Genomic DNA, 19,250 nt, shown 5'->3' with positions numbered 1-19,250 from the left:
AGTCTTCATGTACTCTAATTGTCATTGCCTTATGGCCCCGAACCTAAGTGATCTATCTATGACATGAATGTAACTTGGATTGCTATTATGAAATCGTTATACGTGTTGTTCACATGGAATCGATGCTTGAGTATCTTAGTTCAAGTCTATGTGATGGATGACATACATTCTCCTCATAAAAGAAAGTGTAGATAATAATCTGAATTTTCTATCCGGTGTAATATTTAAGGATATATATATGGTGAAAAATTGAGTTAGAGTAACTATAAATTCCATGTAACAATATATTCAGTGACGGGTCCAATGAATCACTGTGGGATCGAACTACATCATAATTCATAAATATAATATTTAAATAACTATTTATTACTAAATAACACTATCAATGTCATTGGAAATTCATTATTGAGTCTATATATTGATAATCATGCAAATTACATTTATACTTTCGTATTAGACAAAATCACAAAATTAAATATTGAAGGGCAGAATATATTTCTAAATCTCAGGATCACATTTTTTGTTATAAAGTAAATTAGTACGGAAAAATATGTCTAGAAAATTGCGAAAGCAAATTTTGGCCATATTGATATTGAACCCCATGATTCATGAATATAATAATATTATAGTTTTCGAAACCGTATTCTATTTTTTCATATTATGCCCCTTACTCGTATTACTCATTCATTAGCACATTTAATAACAACATAATTATTATATAATTAAATAACCAAATAAATGACTTTTAGAAATTTGAATATAGTGATGTTAAATTAATGATACACATTGGGCAACTGCGCTTAAAACTCCTTTTCAAGTTGTTCAGATTTTTGGGCCATAAATTGTTACTAATATTCAAATGCAAAGCTAAGCCCAATTAGAAGAAAAAAGAATAATTTCGTCTACAAAGAACACTTACTAGGAACAGAGTCGTGGATTCAGAGGTCAAAGGAAGGCGGTTCCCAACTATTCTCGAATGCCGGTGGTGGTGCCGTTTGTCGTGGTTGGCAGCGGAGTCGGCGAGGTTGGGAGGAGAGATAGGGTTTGAAATGCCGGCGCTGAGATGAGGTGTTGTGTTTTTTTATTTTTTATAATATATATTTTTAAATCATAATATTTGTTTATTATACTCATTAATTGTAGTTAGTACAGGAGTAAGTTTTTGGAATATATATTGGGCTCCTTCATTTATGTTGTGTTGGGCGTTTTAAAAAATCAATTTTTTGTATTAGGCTGGTTTCAGATAAAGGAATAGTTGTATGTGTGGGCTTCTCTTATGGAATATATTGGACTCCATCATTTTGTTGAATTGGCTATTTCGAAAATCTTTTTATATTTTGGGCCTGGAAGTAGGGCTTCTCAATTGTTATCTGTATTGGCTTCTAATAATCTGTTAATTATTTAATTGTGTTATTTTTAATTATATTAAAATATTTAGCCTAGGTGTTCAACTTTGTCATTGCTGATTATTATTCTAAACTTTAACGTTGCTCATCATTATTCTATATTTGGTCCAATATTGTAATTATAAATTATAGTTGGTAGTATTTACTATTGTATTTTCGAACTTTAATAGTAGTCGTGCAAGTTTTTTTTTTTTTTTTTTTCCGTAAATTGCACAAATTTTAAATATTTGAAAATGTTGTGTAACTTTTTTTATTGTACTAATTATAGTTTTTTTTCTTTGTGTAGTTGGTGTGGGTGCATCCGTTCAATCTCCTATAATTACAAGTGATAGTGTTACTACTGATCAAAGTTTAATTGGATTGAGTTAAAATAATTTGATTTCGTCAAGTTTAAAACAAGATGAAGGTATGTTTTACACATTGTTCTATATATGGTTAATTTGTAATTAACAAATTTTTTTAATCATAAAACCACTGTTATTCTCATTTTTTAAAAATTTGTCCTCTTATTATTCAATATTTTTTTTAAAAATCGTCTGGCTCATGCATAGCACAGGTATTAACACTAGTTTCATCTACAAAGAACACTTACTAGGAACAGAGTCGTGGATTCGGAGGTCGAAGGAAGGAGGTTCCCAACTATTCTCGAATGCCGGTGGTGGGGTCGGTTGACCCTCTCCGATCCCTCTGCGGCCTCTGCCCATGAACATACTGGATAAGGTAATAGCAGTATTACACTATAGAAAAGTTAAAAATAAAAATGAGATAGGAGTAGTTGATATAGTAGTAGAAAAATAGAAAGTGTATGAATATTGAAAAATTAAAATAGTGTTACAATACATTGGTCATTCAAGTTAAGGCAATAGATGTCCTTGTCAAAGATCACGAATTAGATTTATTTGAGATTTTCTCACAATCAATAAAAAATTAGAAAATACAAAACGCTAAAACTAAAATAATCTAAACATTACCACCTACTAAAGTTCGCAAAAAAAAAAAACGTTATGAAGCTGTATACCCAACGACTCAACTATTATTCAGTCCAAATATATAAAGTATTTATTTTTTATATGACCATACTGTAAAAGTATTTATTTTTTATCGGACCATATTGCTTGATCTTTATCATGTAGATATTTGAAAAAGGTTCCTTCTATTATTTGACTTAAATTGTATTTATATTATTGGACCATGCCGGCTAATTCATTTGTATAAAAATACATTATTTCATTTTTGTAACTACGCCCACTCATCAAGTTGAACCATTTTATTCAAACTTTTTTTTTTTAATTCAATCGTGATCTTGAGAGTTGAGACAAATTACAAATCAATATTTTCGATACCAACAATTTTTTAGAATCGAGATAATGTGCACACGTCCGTACAATATGCGTAGGTGAAGCTATTTATTTAAGAAAAATATAAATAAAAATAAAAAAGGAACTTTCCCAATATGGAAATTTGGGACGACATTAATGAGAATTGGTATTGATGAATAAATTTTAATTTAAATTTAGCGGGTAGGTGGAATTGACAACACAAGCATGTTTTCTATCCACCAAACCTTCCTTTGAATTTACATATTCTTTTATTCTTTTCATTTGAACTTTATATTGTGGTGCGATTTTTTTCATGAAAACATACCACTCTACTTTTGTTTATAATTACTTTTAACAAAATATATAAACAGTAAGTTTTAAATTAATTTCTTCATTTAGGTGAATTTAAAGAGCTTTGTTAATCAATGTGCTAGTTCGTTTATTTAGGTAGCCATAAGTCCACATCAATAGTTCATTTAAAGAAGCGGCCATATCAATTTTAAAAAGTGGGATTACAAATCTTTTAATAAATGCTTCACAATTGTGCTTGCCCCTTTAAGAGTAATATTAATGGGAATTTTAGGTCGGATTGGGTATCGATCCTTACTACCAGCACATGTCTTTGTACGATAATTATCATAATAGTACAATATAAGCCTAATAATGCAAGAAAATGGTTATTTTCAATATATTTGAATTTTAGTGTAATTTGTGTATTGTAATTATTTTTTTAAAACAAAAAATCATACTCCACTAACCTTTGTAGAAGCCATCCAAATAGTAACACAAACCAAAGATAGATTTCAATGAAAAAAAATTATTTGTCATATGAGTATTACTGATTTTATAATTCGGACAGCTTTACCTTGATTCTCTATAGAGTCAAAGTTCAATATCAATCTTTCATTGCAATCTGATTTCAACATCGACAACAATCTTCTTCGCTGTAATATTAAACCGCTCCATATTCCATATTGTGATAATTATGATTATTATTTTGAAATAGAATCGAGCAATGTAAAGATATTTTGATAATATTCCCACCACCATTCTATTTTCATGGGACAAAAATGCGCACTTTCCACGTGAGCTTCGGTTTTTGGCACTAATAAACCTCTCTTCTCAATCTTCACATTCTCCCTCTCCCAATCTCGCCATAACAATGCACCACCACAACACAAAATCTCCGAGTTCAGCGTTAATCAGACAGCGAAATGACAGAGTTAAATTCGATCTGAACCTCTGAAATCCCCATCTCCATCTCCCTTTTCCTCGATTGCTTCAAGATTGGGGAAAAACCAAAGCTAGAAGTGGAATAAAGCGAAGAAACACAAAAAAGGAAGCAACTTGACAGCTCCCACGAGCCGGAAAAATGGGCCCAGCTTCGGCGGCGGTGGAATGGCTTCTCGGCTCGCCTGCTGACGTCATCGCGCCGGTTTGGAATGCGGTGAAATCGTATGGAATAGTGCCGGTGTTGAGATTCTCTCTCTACCTCTGCTTGCTGTGGTCGTTCTTGCTGTTTGTGGAGTGGGTTCACATGATGTTCCTCGCTGCTCTCGCCAAGCTGATGCGGAGAAGGCACGCGGAGAGGTACAAATGGGAGCCGTTGAGGGATGATTTGGAAGGTGGGAGCCTCGATTTCCCCATGGTTCTTGTCCAGATACCGATATACAATGAGATAGAGGTCGGTTTAGCTCTGATTTGGGCGAAAATTTGCTGCTTTTTTTGAGTTTTTTTAGTCTCTCTCTCTCTCACACACACACACATTGGTGATTGGTGGCAGGTGTACAAGATCTCCATTGGTGCAGCGTGTAGGCTGTCTTGGCCAGTTGATAGGTTGGTGGTTCAAGTTTTGGATGATTCTACTGATCTTGTTATTAAGGTATTGTTTCTTTGATTTTGCATTGGAGTATGAATGAAGGAAGCCTTGTTCATGTTTCAAGAATCTTTCAGTTTTTCCAGAGATGTGATTGATTGTGCATTGTGCCAAGAATCCAGCCTGTTAGGGATTGTCGTTTTGTCCATTATTCATACTAAAAATGTTATCTTGGATCCAAAAGTATAAACTATGAATTAAAAATGAGGTTTTGTGAGATGGCTACCACTATGTGTTTGTCTTAATCTTGTGATTAGTAACAAGATGGTTGCAGGATAAGGTATCGTTTCTTTGATTATTGCTAATTAATTCTCCTGATTTTGCTTTGGAGCATGGATGAATCATTGTTCATATTTCAAGAATCTTTCAATTTATCAAATTTGCAGCTTAGGTTTCCCAGAGATGTGATTGATTGTTCATTGTGCCAAACATCCAGCTTGTTAGGGCTTGTCGTTTAACCATTATTCATAATAATAAAAATGTTATCTTTGTTGGCAATTGAAATAATTGAAACATAAAATGAATGTAAAAAATATCCCACATCGGTGTACTAAATTAGCTTAATCCCTCCGCCTATCACCAATTGGTTTTTAGGATGGAACCCATGGATTTCTATTAATCTTGAATAAAAAATGAGCTTTTGTGAGATGGAACTGCTATGTGTTTGTCTTAATCTTGTGATTAATAACACGAAGGTTGCAGGATAAGATTGAGAAAGAGTGTATGAGGTGGGCGAGTGAAGGCATAAACATTAGGTACCAGCTTCGAGAAGGTCGAAAGGGGTACAAGGCGGGGGCTCTCAAGGAAGGGCTGAAGCGGGACTATGTCAAAGAGTGTGAGTATGTTGCCATCTTTGATGCTGATTTCCAGCCGGAGGCAGACTTCCTTCGACGAGCCATGCCTGTCCTGATTCACAACCCAGAGGTCGCACTTGTGCAGGCTCGCTGGAGGTTTGGTAAGCAGTGAGGGTCCTCTCTTTTGGTTGATTGTCTCCTTTTAGCATAAAATGATTGAAGAAATTTTGTAGATTGATGTCAAGGTGACTGCCATACATTAGTACCTGAGTAATTTTAGATTCAAGTCATCAAGCCAACAAAATTGAAGAGGCTTTTTGAGGGAATTTAGCCAAGAATTAGAAGTAAAACTAACAGTGCAAAAACTGTCAAAAGTTTAAGAGAGAGGGATAGAGAGAACTGAGATGTATGCCTTCATCTACGCTAAATCCAGACTAGTGAGCTTAAAAATGGGAAAAACTCGGGATTAAGGCAAAGTCGGACTAGGAAGCTTAATAAAAGAGTAGTGTGTTATTCCAAAGTTCTGGTGGTGAGTGAACATGAAGTGGATTCTGAAGCTACTAGGAAATATAGGCCTACGTTTATTGTGTAGAATCCTATTCTTGTAGCGTAGCATCTGTACAAGGCATATGATAGCACAACATACGAGTACTGTATCCTCCCATGAGGATACTTACCTTTGGAACATATGATAGCATCTTTCTAATGATTGAAAAAATATAAATTGCTCTGCTGTACACAGACTGTGAGGAGTTGCTTAGAATTGAAAAAAATTGTGATAACGTTTTCGTTGATTTTGCAGTGAATGCAAATGAATGCTTCTTGACAAGAATGCAGGAAATATCATTGGACTTCCAGTTTGTAATTGAGCAAGAAGGAGGATCATCCATTCATTCCTTCTTCAGTTTTAACGGTAAGATAAAACATGCGAGGACTCAATAGGCATGACTAGATACGACTACAATTTAGTAAATCTTGGTAGTTTGTTAAACAAAAGGAATAGATAGACCATATGCATTAACTAGCATTTTTATGCTAGTTAGTTGTAATAACTAGCATTACACTTGTCTCAGGAAGTGGTGGAGTATGGAGACTCGGGGCAATAGACGACGCTGGAGGTTGGAATGATCGAACCACTGTAGAAGATATGGATCTTGCTCTCCGAGCTGGACTCATGGGCTGGAAGTTTGTTTTCCTAGGCGACATTGAGGTGCACTCAAGACTTCGATTTTCACTAACAAGTTTCTCAACCCTGCATTTCTCGTTGTGTTTCTTCACAATCGATTCCTGTTTCATCAACAGGTTAGGAGTGAACTTCCTAGTACTTTCAAGGCCTATCGCTCTCAGCAGCATCGGTGGTCCTGTGGTCCAGCCAATTTGTTCAGAAAGATGGTGATCGGAATTGTAAAGAACAAGGTTCGTTCAGTACCAATACAGCATTCACGCATTGCACAGTAATTCAATATGATGTGTTGTGTTTCTTTCAGGATATATCGCTCTCACGAAAGTTCTACATGATATATAACTTCTTCTTCATCCGGAAGGTCGTGGGAACTATGTTTGCCTTCGTTTTTTACTGTGTGGTGCTGCCCTTGGTTAGTCTGATGCCTGAAGTTGATTATCCTAAATGGGGTGCCATTGTGGCTACTTTGATAATTGCCACCGTAAACACGAGCATCTCGACTCCAAGGTGTAGTGTAATTTAATGCCTAGCAAGTTGTTTTTTAGGCCTAAGTTTGAGAATCATTTGCATTTTCTGATGAATGTGGGGTTTGGAGATTACAGATCATTCTATATGGCCATTCCTTGGGTCCTTTTCGAGAACATAATGTCGTTTCATCGCACCAAGGCTTTGATGATCGGTCTGTTCGAGGCCAAGAGGGCAAACGAATGGATTGTCACTGAGAAACTAGGAGACGCCTTCGAGGGCAAATCCAGAGCTGAATTCAGTGCACCAAAGGGTTCTCGACAGCTTAAGCATCTCCGAGAGAGGTATGTTTTGATTATATCGCCTCACACGACACTGTTATATATATGCTCATCTCATGGAGTGAGAGGTAGCGACGATCTAAAAATGTGTTCGATCATTTAGTCTGACTATGATGATCATATTTTTTTTCCAGAATACTACTACAGGAGCTGGGAATTGCTTCGTTTCTTTTCGCTTGTGGATGCTACGGGATCTTCTATGGGCACGATAGATACTACCTGTATCTCTTCCCTCAAGCCATCTTCTTCACTATTGCTGGGTTCGGCTACTTTGGCACGATAGTCCCGAGCTGCCCCGAGCTCTCTTAGCAGCAGCCGGGGTCTTTCCTGATAATTAGCCAAGAATAGGACTAACTTAGAACTGCTGACACATTACTAGCAAGATTTGAGTTGAATTATTGTGCTTCAGTTTTGCCAGAAATTTGTGATTCTTATTATGCCAACCATGATTCTTGAGAATAAAACTAGCTACAACACCATATTTGTTGACCATTATTTTGGTTATTGGATATTGAAGATTCCTGTTGTATTGGATCTTGATTTCCTGTTGTATTCATTTGGTGTTATTTTGAATTCTTGATCTTATATAGCATTTCAAAGTAGAAGATTTATTCGAGTTTGCTATGTTCCAACAATACAAAAAATTGTGTCAATATCCATTTAATGGGCAAAATTCACCAAACATTGTTGATATTAGGCCAAATAGCTAGAAAAATTACAACTTTTGTTAAAATTTTGGTCTATTTTGCAGCTTTGAAAATTAGTGTAGTAGTAAAAATGTCTTTACTATAGTGGGACGGAGGGAATATGATTTTGTGTTTGTAATATGTTGTAAATTTGGTGCACACATATTTCAAATCGATAACATTTGTTAAGTGTATTGAAAAAAATGATAAAATTCACCGTGATTTTGACCTCGTTGAACTTTTTGGATGTCATACTAGCTAGTACAATTAATCACTACTTAATTATTACACATTTATATTCTATGATAATGTGTTCCTCATTACAAGTTCAGGTCAACCAGGTTGGAACTGTAACATCTTCGACAAAATCTAGTTTCTGTTTTATCTGAAATACTTTCACTCACTAGTACTCCATCTTGAACCAACTGTTTGCTTTACTAAAAAGAATCAAAATTTTATCATATAAAATTTGTAATTTGTACATTCAGCTTGTCTATGTATCCAATAATAGTTGTAATCTGTAATTAGCTTAATACAGTACCAATTATTTAAGTGAAGGTCTATCAAGGCTTTATAGAGTTCTAATCACCCTAAACAAGTCGAAGAACAAGAGCATTATGCATGATTGAATTTTGACTAGACTTCAAAATCTTCACACAAAAATTGGCCTTGAAAAATTTGATCCAGACTGCTACTATATATGGAAATGACTCAACTATGAGGAAGCTTCTAAAAATGAAAAAATGAGTCAAGTATAAAGGATCGGATCATACTCCTCAATCTTCCTCATTCTTGGGAGGCAAGTAGAATCGTATGTAGCCCATCTCTGCAATCTTATAGTCGACCCCCAGAAGCTGCGAGGACAAACTTAAAGTGACAGTGGTAGACAATGGGGTGGCCTTAGTGAAGGAGTTGAGATACCTAAGAGCAAATGTGAGAGACACTGGCTCATTCATCTCAATCACAGTGGCATAATCTGGCTGCGCAACATAACAAAACAAGAGCATATCAGTCATCATCCATTTAAGACTAAAGATGAGAAGAATTAAGCTTCACCTTGTCAACAGTGGTGTTCTGCCAAAACACAGTTTGTGCAGTTCCAATATCTCCTCTGGATGAGAACTCCACACCTTCCTCTGTAACAGAGATGCCAACTGCAAGAAACAGAGGTAGGGGTGAGTCACCATATCTTAACACACCAACCAAATATGTTCAAATTCTTCACCTGTGTCACCAAAGCTACTAAGATGTTTGCAAATCCTTGACAACTCAACAGATGGCATGCGAACAATAGCATGGTACTCAGCTTCCTGCATTTCTACATGCTCACTCTCAATGTCCATCAGCTTCATCCCAAATTTTGAGGTCTTATCTCGTGCTGTAAAACAACACATCACAATTTTATTATAATAACCATACTTCCATTACCAAATTACCAACAAAACTATGCAAATCTAAATCATTCATTAAATCATTATGATGAAGAAAACGAAAAGTACTGGGGGTTTCGAACACGAAAGTGACAGTGTCGCTGGCGTTGTTGGCCTTCAAAGTGATGATATCGTCGTTTCCAGTGTACTTGAGCATTTTAGCCACGTTGTCGAGGTTCATCCCCATGGAGATGTTTCGGTCGCAGTGGTAGTGGTCGAATCCCTCGGAACGGAGCAGCAGCGCCACCAGCGCCACGTGGCTGGAATCGAAAGCCTGCAGCGACAAACCGGTGGGGGAGCAGTGGAAGTTGGCATCGGTTACTAGCTCCTTGATCGATTCCAGAACCTTCTTCAACACACTCCCCTGCACCAACCGTCTTCTGCACCACTCGTCGACGACAAGGAGAGGATCGGCCAAGGCGTTTGCTGATTTTCACAGAGGAGGCGGCGACGGTATGCATGCAAATAATTTAACTTATTTTTATAGTAGAACCGTGAGATATTTTCAAGATTATACAATATCTACATTTTTATATAAAAATTAAAAATAATATTATTCGTTTAAGTTTAACAATGAGGGTTTTTACAAAGCAAAAGAGAAATCGGAAAATAAAACTAAAAGAAAAATAACTAATATGAAATAATTAAAAGGAAATAATCAAAAAATGAAAATTAATTTGTTAAGAGGAAAAAATAATTTCTCATTCCATCTACTAATTCTATTAACTAGGAAGTAAATAAAACATGAATAATAACTTGCTTAACCTTCAAGTCATATATTCTAGAACTGCATTATATTCCCCTTCTTGAAAGACTCTGCTCGAGTCAGCTTTATTAAAATAACATTTTAATCCAATCAAAATTTCTCCTGCTTGTGACAAGCTAGATTGCATTGCATCAAGCAAACTATAAAGCAATCGTTGTTTTCACTCTTTAAAAAGGTCAAAACAATAGTTTTATGTGCTAATCCACACTCTCGTAAAATAGATAGCAAGAATTTGGAGTTGTCGTCAAATGAGGCCATTTTACACAAGTGCAACTGATGCTCCATACACACTTGCCTGTCTCCTTCAATGCGCAAAGCAGCCACATGCTTGCTGACACATTACTAGCAAGATTTGAGCTGAATTATTCTGTTTCAGTTTTGCCACAAATTTGTGATTCTTATTATGCCAACATTGATTCTTGAGAATAAAACTAGCTACAACACCATATTTGTTCACCATTATTTTGTAATTTTGGTTATTGGATATTGAAGATTCCTGTTGTTTTAGTATTCATTTGGTGTTATTTTGAATTCTTGATCTTATATAGCATTTCAAAGCAGAAGATTTATTCGAGTTTGCGATGTTCCAATAATACAAAAACCTGTGTCAATATCCAATTAATGGGCAAAATTCGCCAAACATTGTTGATATCAGGCCAAATTGCTATAAAAAGTAGTACTACTATAAGTTTTGTTCAGATTTTGGTCCATTTTGCATCTTTGAAAATTAGTTGTAAAAATAATGAATCATAACAATTTTCTCAAAGTTTCTATGACAAGATGTTACTCCTTCCACTCTGCTATAGTAGATGCATTTCGTTTGAGGACTTATTTTGAAAAAATGATACTCATAAATAGTTATAGTGAAGAAAGAGTGAAATGAGAGAGATAATAATGTAAAGAAGTTTTTTCTATATTATTATCTCTCTTACTTTACTCTGTCACCACTTCAACTATTTATTACTACTACTATAATTTTTTCAAAATGAGTGCTAAAAAAAGAAATGCATCTAGTATAGTGAGATGGAGAGGGTATGATTTTGTGTTTGTGATATGTTGTTGATTGGTGCGCGCACACATATTTCAAATTGGTGACATTTGTTAAGTGTTATGAAGAAAATGGTAAAATTCACCGTGATTTTGTCCTCGTTGAACTTTTTGGATGTCACATAAGATAGTACTTGCTACAATTTAACCCAATTTAGACCTCTTGGGGACCTTTGAGAAAAACTATTAAAATTCATTTTATGGCTGATTTTCATAGTCACGGACAAATCAAAGTTCCTGATTTTTCTAGCAATTTAGCGATTATTGGTTTATTTGTATTTTTGATGTTGAGTTTCCTCCAATTAAATAATGAAATTTGAGAAATAAAGATCAAGGAAATTATCTTAGGGTAAAAAAACAAACTTAATTATTAAATTTTGCGAGTTTAACCATTCCATTAAGATAAGATTATAAATTATTTTGATGTCTACAAAAATCTAAGCCATAAAAATCGTAAAATCAATCAAGCTCCCACATTTACCAAGAAGAATTAAAAATGAAAAACATACATAGGTGAACAAGTAAAACAATTGGATCAACATTTTCCACTGTCACCAAACCAAATAAAATTGCAACAAGTAATAAACAAATAATGTTGTAACAATAACCAAGCTAACAGCTATGGAAGATCTCAAAATGGGTTGGCACTGTCACATACCAAAACAACTCTAGTATATATAGTAATTATAATTTATACAATAATAGTACTAGTATTTTGTATAAATTGTATAATTAATTAAAACAAAACCCACATAAGGCAACAAAACATATTAAGAAATGTACAACTGAAATAAGGAGTATTTTTAAGGTTATTTAATTTTATGAAGTACAATTATAATGTACAATGATTGGTATTGGAAGGTTATTGTACCATCCAATATCCATGTATTGAATAATATTTGGTGCATTGTTACTATGTGAAATTAAAAGTAGTTACACTATGAATCTGACAAAATTCTCTGTAAATGGGCCCTAAATAAATACACCAATATTTATATTATATGATTGCCGACAGTGTTAAAAGTAAAATTCTATAGCTCATATTACAAGCAACGTATCTGCAAAAAGCATATTATAGTATTATTTTGTGGAACAAGAAATTAAATAATTGACCCCAACTTGAGATGCTACTCTCTGTGGGCTAGTCGTATAAATTTGGTGCCACATGCCAAAAATATTTTTATGATTCATTTTGTACTACTAGTATATAAGTGTTTGGTGACAGTGTCATATAGTTATAGGACCTTTATATCTCCTATTTTAATTTGTTTATAAACAATGTAGTCACGTATATATGCATTTAATATTGTGTTATATTAAAATAAATCAAAGTTAGAGATTTTTTATAATTTTGAGGATCGTGTGAGAATTATTGTATGAATGCATTACATTTATTTGTTCATTTCTTGTTCAATATTAATTTGTGTGAGAATTATTGTATGAATGCATTACATTTATTTATTCATTTCTTGTTCATTAATTTGTATGTGCTTGTTTCGTTGATTTTGTATGTTTTCATCATCGTTTTCATTTTCCACGAATACTCCAATCCAAATATATCCCTACCCATTATAAAAAAGACTAATGAATATATTTTATACTACAAAATAACCATTGAGACGTTAAAGTTGGCGATGTAAGTATATAAGAAAAAAAGCATAAAACAACTAATTGTTTAGACGAGTCAACTATCTTAATTAAAGACGACAACAAGGACAGAGTAAAAACAAATAGCTACACCCGCCCAACTAAAGCAAACCAAAAGCCCACGACAATAAACAATTCAAGAGACATAAAACACATAAACAATACCCAGAAATGTAACAAAATCAAAAGACAGAAACCAACCGCAACCAATGGAAGTAAAACACACGAGGAACCAAGTAAACATATCATAAGCAAGACTATAACGATATTCTATTTCTTTGTGAGTTCGTTGTTCCCGCTCATACTCTGACTTCGCCCAACTTGTCATATAATCATTCCGACAAAATTCGGGCACCATCCCTTAAGGCCCTAATCCACGTACCCAGCCACCAAGTCACCACCAACGACGTCTTAGGAAGTAATTGTAGGTCAACCTCTTTCTACAATAACACAAGAACATGCATTAAGAAATTAATTAAGGCTTAATAAGGTTATGATATCACATTTTGAATGCGGAATAAGCTCCTTACCTAACCCCTCTACTATTCGATTCTCTTTAAAGAAGGGTAAAAATAAACACGAATAATAAATTTATGGTTGTTACATGAAATGTATAATAAAATAGTATAGTTCTCGAATGGATACCATTCACAAATAATTCAAGATCAATTATAATATATACACACACATATATATTGCATAAATGAAATAAAATGATTAAAAATAGGGGCTGGCAATAATCAAATAATATGATAAGTTGGAATTTTTTTGTCAGTTAATTATGATAAGCCATGTGCTGAACCTGCATATTAACATGCATGCTAGATGGCACTCCAAGTATATTGGTGTCACTCCACACTATAAAACACACATTTGATCCAATCACAAATCTAAGTTCTAACTAGCCAATTATGTCCATCAAGTAATATAAGTATATATATTTTGTATGTATAAATAATACACCACTTTTACACCTATATAAATTTGTTTCTATTATGCATTTATTGCTTTATTTAGGTGCATTAGTGGCATGTACTTTCTAAGTAGTACTACAAGTTTAGGATTAAAAAACAATTACAAGTTTTTGCGGTTTGATTTTGTGTAAGGTTTAATTTTGCTAATGAAAAAAAATCTTAAATAGCAGTACAAAATTTAGAGACTTTAAAGTCAAAGTTCAATTTTTTTATATGTAAAAACATTTAAGCCAAAAATTGTAGAGCGAACACTTTTATCCAAACATATAAACACACACATCCACATAATCCAACAAAACCATTTGTTCACCTACAACAATAGAATAATCTCACAACAACTCTAAACAAAATCAAAGTTAAAACAACAAACATAAAACACATGATAAAACAACAGTGAAATATAAGCAAAAAGCAACACATATCTTAACGTGATCTGTCAATCCTCGTACACTAAAGAAAAATGATCTCACCGCAATGTTAAACATTTGAAAAGGTTACAATTATTAAACTCAAAATAAACAATGAGCGTTCTTATTAAGGCATAGGAATTGGACTATACATGAGATGCTATCTAGTCAAATATAAGTGATTTTTACAAGTATAAAATCAAAATATAATTAGTACTAGTAGAAATTGGCTCAGTAAGAATGAATTCAAATTTGTTAGGTGACTGACTGAAATACGAAATTTAGGTGATCCGATCTTGTAATATAATAAAACATGACGAATTTTAATTCCTTTTTTTCCAACCTTAATAACCACTACATTAAAACAAAAATAAAAATTGAAAACTCTCTAATGTCAACGTGGCGCAAATATATAACTTTATCTCATAGGTAGATCTCCCGCATTTTTCGGTAATAAACGTAGATGAAAGTCTCCACTATAATTAAAATATTTATAATCACTATTAAAATACTTTAATTAAAAAACTCCTAAATGTTGAAATTTTTGATACGCTTTAATTCCAAACCATTTTAACTGGTTTCGACTCTATAAATAATGGTACTACATGATTACTTTACTTATATGTAATAAAATAGTTGAATTAATTAACCCGTTTAACGAGGGGTGTCTTTCTTCATCGACTGCTCCACGTCTTATTTTATGTTGTCTCATTAATTTCTGCACTGAAATATAGTAATAACAATGGGACCATGGCTTCAGTAAGTGTGACCTTTCCCTTGATCCATGGCATATATAGAATATTCCATATATCATGCCAATGCAATCCTTCTTATTTACTTCTTGTCCATCTATGAGTATTTATATGTTGCTAGTCATTTGTGAGCATCTTCGGTAAACACTAGAGACTCTTAGTCTGTGTCGATCATAGTTGCGGACTCTAAACATAATTTTAAGGGGCAAATTCGTTAGGTGAAAATGGATTGCAGTTTGAAGTAAACGATATGGGGAAGAAGCTTTTTTTTTGTAACGACGGTTAACTGTATTTTCACAATTTGCTTATTTATAAAAAACAAAATCGATATCGTTGGACAGCTTCTTCGTCTTAAAAAACTGCAGACCGACATTGCAACAATAGCGTTTCTGGTGAAACAAATGTTTACGAATTTTATAGAAAATGCTAACAAATGATGGGTGACATAGGAATAACTCTCTAGTTTGGTGTTGTATTTTAATTGTATTACACTTTACACTATAGCAATATTTTTTTATACGTTGCTTACATAGAATTAGAAGGATGAAATCAAATGTGCTTAAGCTTAATGTATGGTTTTTTCATTTTAGTATGTTTTGATTAGTAGCATAGATTGCACCACTGGTGCTATAACTACATGATTAATATTTTGTTGGGTTAATTTTAAATGATAATATACACAAATTACGCATGAATCAACCATAAATTCACATGATTTAAGAATGCCTTTTGTCAAATTACGCATTGGTCAAATTAATAGATAAATGAATATAAATTTGAAGATCGCGTTACTATGGACTTGAATTCTAAATCTTTGACCTAAGCGACTTAGTGATTTTTATTTATGAATATTATACTCTTTCATTTTAGTCATTGTATCATAACTCACTAGAGTAAGCAGAAAATAATAATAATGTAAAAAGATTGAAAAATGAATTTAACCCATGGCTAGTCAACAATATGAATGCATAATTATATTGATACACCTATAATTTTTGCTCGTTTTTACGAAATCCACGTATTTATATACTAGCTCTTGATTGAGGAAATCGTGTTATCAATAAATAAGTTTCACGATGATAAATTAAAAAAAATATTGTCCTGGTTTATTAATTTAGGGAAAAGCAAGGGACCTAATATGAAATTTTGACTAGGAAGTAGGGACCTGAAAATAAAGTTGTCGACTTGTCGGCTGCATATTGTTGGCGTGCCCTAAATCAATGCTTAACCCAAGCTTATGTACTTCAAAATAATTATGGCTTAATCATGAATAGTTAATAATATTTTCTTACATTTAGTATAAGTAATTCAAAATCATGAATAGTTAATCAATGCATGAGTGATTTGCCTCAAAATCATAAATATATGCTTGCTTCTTTTTTTTTTATTACTACTAGAGTATTTTATTATGAGCATGTTTTCAACTATTATTGCTTTCGAGACAAATTCTTTTTGGATCTATTACTAGTAGTATTTACTTAATTTTTTTTTTTTACGGTTTGCAATAGTTTTACGTAAAAGAAGCTACCAAATATCAGTGTGACACTGTGATTTTGTTATTTAAATTTTTCTAGTACCATAGAAGTTGATATGTCAATTCTAAATTAAATAAACATTATGAGAGTATAACATCAGTAGAGGGTGATATTTTATGGAATAATATTAATATATATATATATATATATATATATATATCCCCTATGTATATATATATATATAAAAAAATAGGGAGTTGTGATCAATGTCGAACCAATTTTAAAGACCGAACTAGAGACCAAATCTGGGCCATTAGATCTAGTTTTTTGATGAGATGTGCTGCTGTGAAAATTTAGTCTGCTTCATTACTAGCCCATTTTACTTCATTGTATAGATTTATTACTTCATTCTATACCTAATACCTTGAAACTACAACATGTTTTTACTTGCTTCTAGTAGGTTTTGAAATGATTCAACATATGTTTCATTCAAATTCATTGACGTGGGTTTTTGCTTGATTAACATTTAAAAATGCAATTTATTCAAGTGAGTTTATTACTTCATTCAGGAACGTTATTACTTCATTGGATAAGATTTTTACTTCATTCCAGTAGGACTTCAAATGCTTCTACACATACTTCACTCCAATAATTTATTACATTATTCCATGTGTTTATTAAACCAATATTAGTGCCATGGCGGTGGTGATAGATATTGTAGAGAAAAAGAACGGCACGCGACGGCGAAACCACATTTACGTACTGGAATGAAGTAAAAACCTACTGGAATAAAGTAAAAACCTACTAGAATGAAGTAATATATTCTGGAACGAAGTTAAATCTTCGTTACATGTTAGTATGACTTATTTACCTTCGGATGAATTAAAATAGGCTCGTGATGAAGGCGAAAATAATTTATAAATTTCTGTATCTTATCCATAAAAAACTAGATCTAAAAGCCCTAATTTAGTAGGGTTTGGTGGTTCGGTCTTTAAGAGTGGATTTATGAATAATGGGACTCTATAAATAGATCCTTAACTATACCTTTATTTTTGCTAGTTTAACAATTGAAAATTAATGCAATGCTAATCCGAATTTGCAATGTTCGCACGGTTATAAGTAACAATATGAATTCCTATTTTTCAAGCAATAAAATCCTACCACTTAATTGGTAAATTGATTTTCATAAATTTTTATTGTTATTTTTATTTTAAATTGCTTCTATATTGACTGCTATTTTGTTATTATCATCTTTTCGGTTCAATATTTTGTAACACATCAAAATGGGTACGTTGAGGGCATCATTTCCCGTTGGCGACGATGGACATTGGTGTTTGACTGGAATACTTTGCTCTGTTTGGTAGCTAGGGCAGGTAATTCGGTCGGTTCGGTTAGAACCGAACCGACAACCCGGTTAACCGAGCACAAAAGTAACCGAGATTGAAGCACCGAAACCGAAACCGAATTGGCCTCGGTTCGGTTCGGTTCCTAACCGAATAGGGTCGGTTCGGTTTCGGTTAACCGAACCGGAACCGAATTATTAAAAAAATATATATATGCAGTTCATAGGTATCAATCTGCATACGAAAAATTCTCATCCTAGCCACCACCATTTGCGCTGCATTGAGTTTTTGGTATTTAAATTTGTAGAAAAAATTATGTAGGTGCTTTGTATTAGAAATTTAAAAAATAAAAACAACCTATTTAGAATATACTTAATAAAAATAAATATTAAATGTGTAATTCGGTTCTAATCGGTTCCAATCGGTTCTAACCGATTGGAACCGAACCGAACCGATAACCGAAAGACACCTTTCTTTTGGAACCGAACCGAACCGAACCGATAACCGAATTTTTCGGTTATCGGTTAACCGAGAAATGTGATAAACGGTTCGGTTATCGGTTAACCGACTAACCGATGACCGAACTACCTGCCCTATTGGTAGCCATGTTATAATTAATACTTTATCATTATATAAAGACAAAAATGTTTTACTTCTTATCTGTAAATAATTTTAATTCTAATCTTGATTTTGTTTTTATTCTTATAAACTTTGTCATATTTCTAATGAGATAAGTTTGTAAATAATTTTTATTCTAATCTTGATTTTGTTTTTATTCTTATAGACTGTCATATTTCTAATGAGATAAGTTTGAATCTTCACTAGCAATACACACAATTCACTTTTTCAATATTTCTTTTCTATTTTAAAAATTTTTAATGTAAAATTTGTAACGTCCACCCTGTATTTAAAGAAGGTATTACACAATAATTAAATATTGCCAAATTACATTAGGCATTCCTCAAAATATCAATGGGCCATGAAATCAAATAAGAAATCAATGGATTATTGAACCAACCAGTTTTGATTTGGCACATTGTATATTAACGTTAGAAAGCCACCGACGGTCCCATAACATCTCATAATTTTCCAAATCTCATTATTATTTAAATTTGAAAAAAAATCTCTATAGCCTAATTTGGAATCTTGCATTTAAATTGAATTATTTAGTAATTAAAACGAATCCATACATATCCCGAATTCAATACGTATTTGACGATTTTATACAAAATAAAAAAATATAAAAATGGTTGGGTGGGTCTTCCCCACTTATCATTTTATTAGAATGTTTTCCAAGTCATACCATATTTAGAGTTTATACTTTATTACTACTATATAC

The 19,250-nt window shown here is 33.0% G+C and overlaps 2 protein-coding genes across 2 annotated transcripts; one reads left to right on the top strand and one right to left on the bottom strand.

Moving 5' to 3' along the window:
• The first annotated feature begins 3,801 nt into the window (after positions 1-3,801).
• LOC125214721 (putative glucomannan 4-beta-mannosyltransferase 11) lies at positions 3,802-7,924 on the top strand. The gene is made up of 9 exons (XM_048115851.2): positions 3,802-4,409; positions 4,509-4,607; positions 5,304-5,556; positions 6,198-6,308; positions 6,469-6,605; positions 6,698-6,811; positions 6,883-7,085; positions 7,181-7,387; positions 7,519-7,924. The coding sequence occupies exons 1-9, from the start codon at positions 4,098-4,100 to the stop codon at positions 7,691-7,693; spliced, it is 1,611 nt and encodes a 536-aa protein (XP_047971808.1). The 5' UTR covers positions 3,802-4,097; the 3' UTR covers positions 7,694-7,924.
• A 727-nt stretch (positions 7,925-8,651) lies between these two features.
• On the bottom strand, positions 8,652-9,933 carry LOC125209181 (DNA sliding clamp PCNA-like; the record flags this gene model as incomplete). Its single annotated transcript, XM_048108791.2, has 4 exons — positions 8,652-9,050; positions 9,127-9,224; positions 9,296-9,448; positions 9,570-9,933. Coding segments are annotated over 4 exons (819 nt in total), but the record flags the coding sequence as incomplete, so codon positions are not given.
• Positions 9,934-19,250: the final 9,317 nt, after the last annotated feature.

Source organism: Salvia hispanica, chromosome 3, assembly GCF_029641045.1.
Source record: "Salvia hispanica isolate PSC_SH4W2 chromosome 3, Shi_PSC_v1, whole genome shotgun sequence".
In the NCBI taxonomy this organism is placed as follows: domain Eukaryota; kingdom Viridiplantae; phylum Streptophyta; class Magnoliopsida; order Lamiales; family Lamiaceae; genus Salvia; species Salvia hispanica.
Note: the sequence above shows the minus strand (reverse complement) of the source record. Positions and strands in the feature narration are given on the sequence as shown.

What these genes read in the sequence shown, in the direction of transcription:
- LOC125214721 (XM_048115851.2), top strand. Translation starts at nt 4,098, where the DNA reads ATGGGCCCAGCTTCGGCGGCGGTGGAATGGCTTCTCGGCTCGCCTGCT. An exon ending in TTCCTTCTTCAGTTTTAACG is followed by an intron (nt 6,309 to 6,468) that starts GTAAGATAAAAC and finishes CACTTGTCTCAG; the next exon opens with GAAGTGGTGGAGTATGGAGA. An exon ending in TCGGAATTGTAAAGAACAAG is followed by an intron (nt 6,812 to 6,882) that starts GTTCGTTCAGTA and finishes TGTTTCTTTCAG; the next exon opens with GATATATCGCTCTCACGAAA.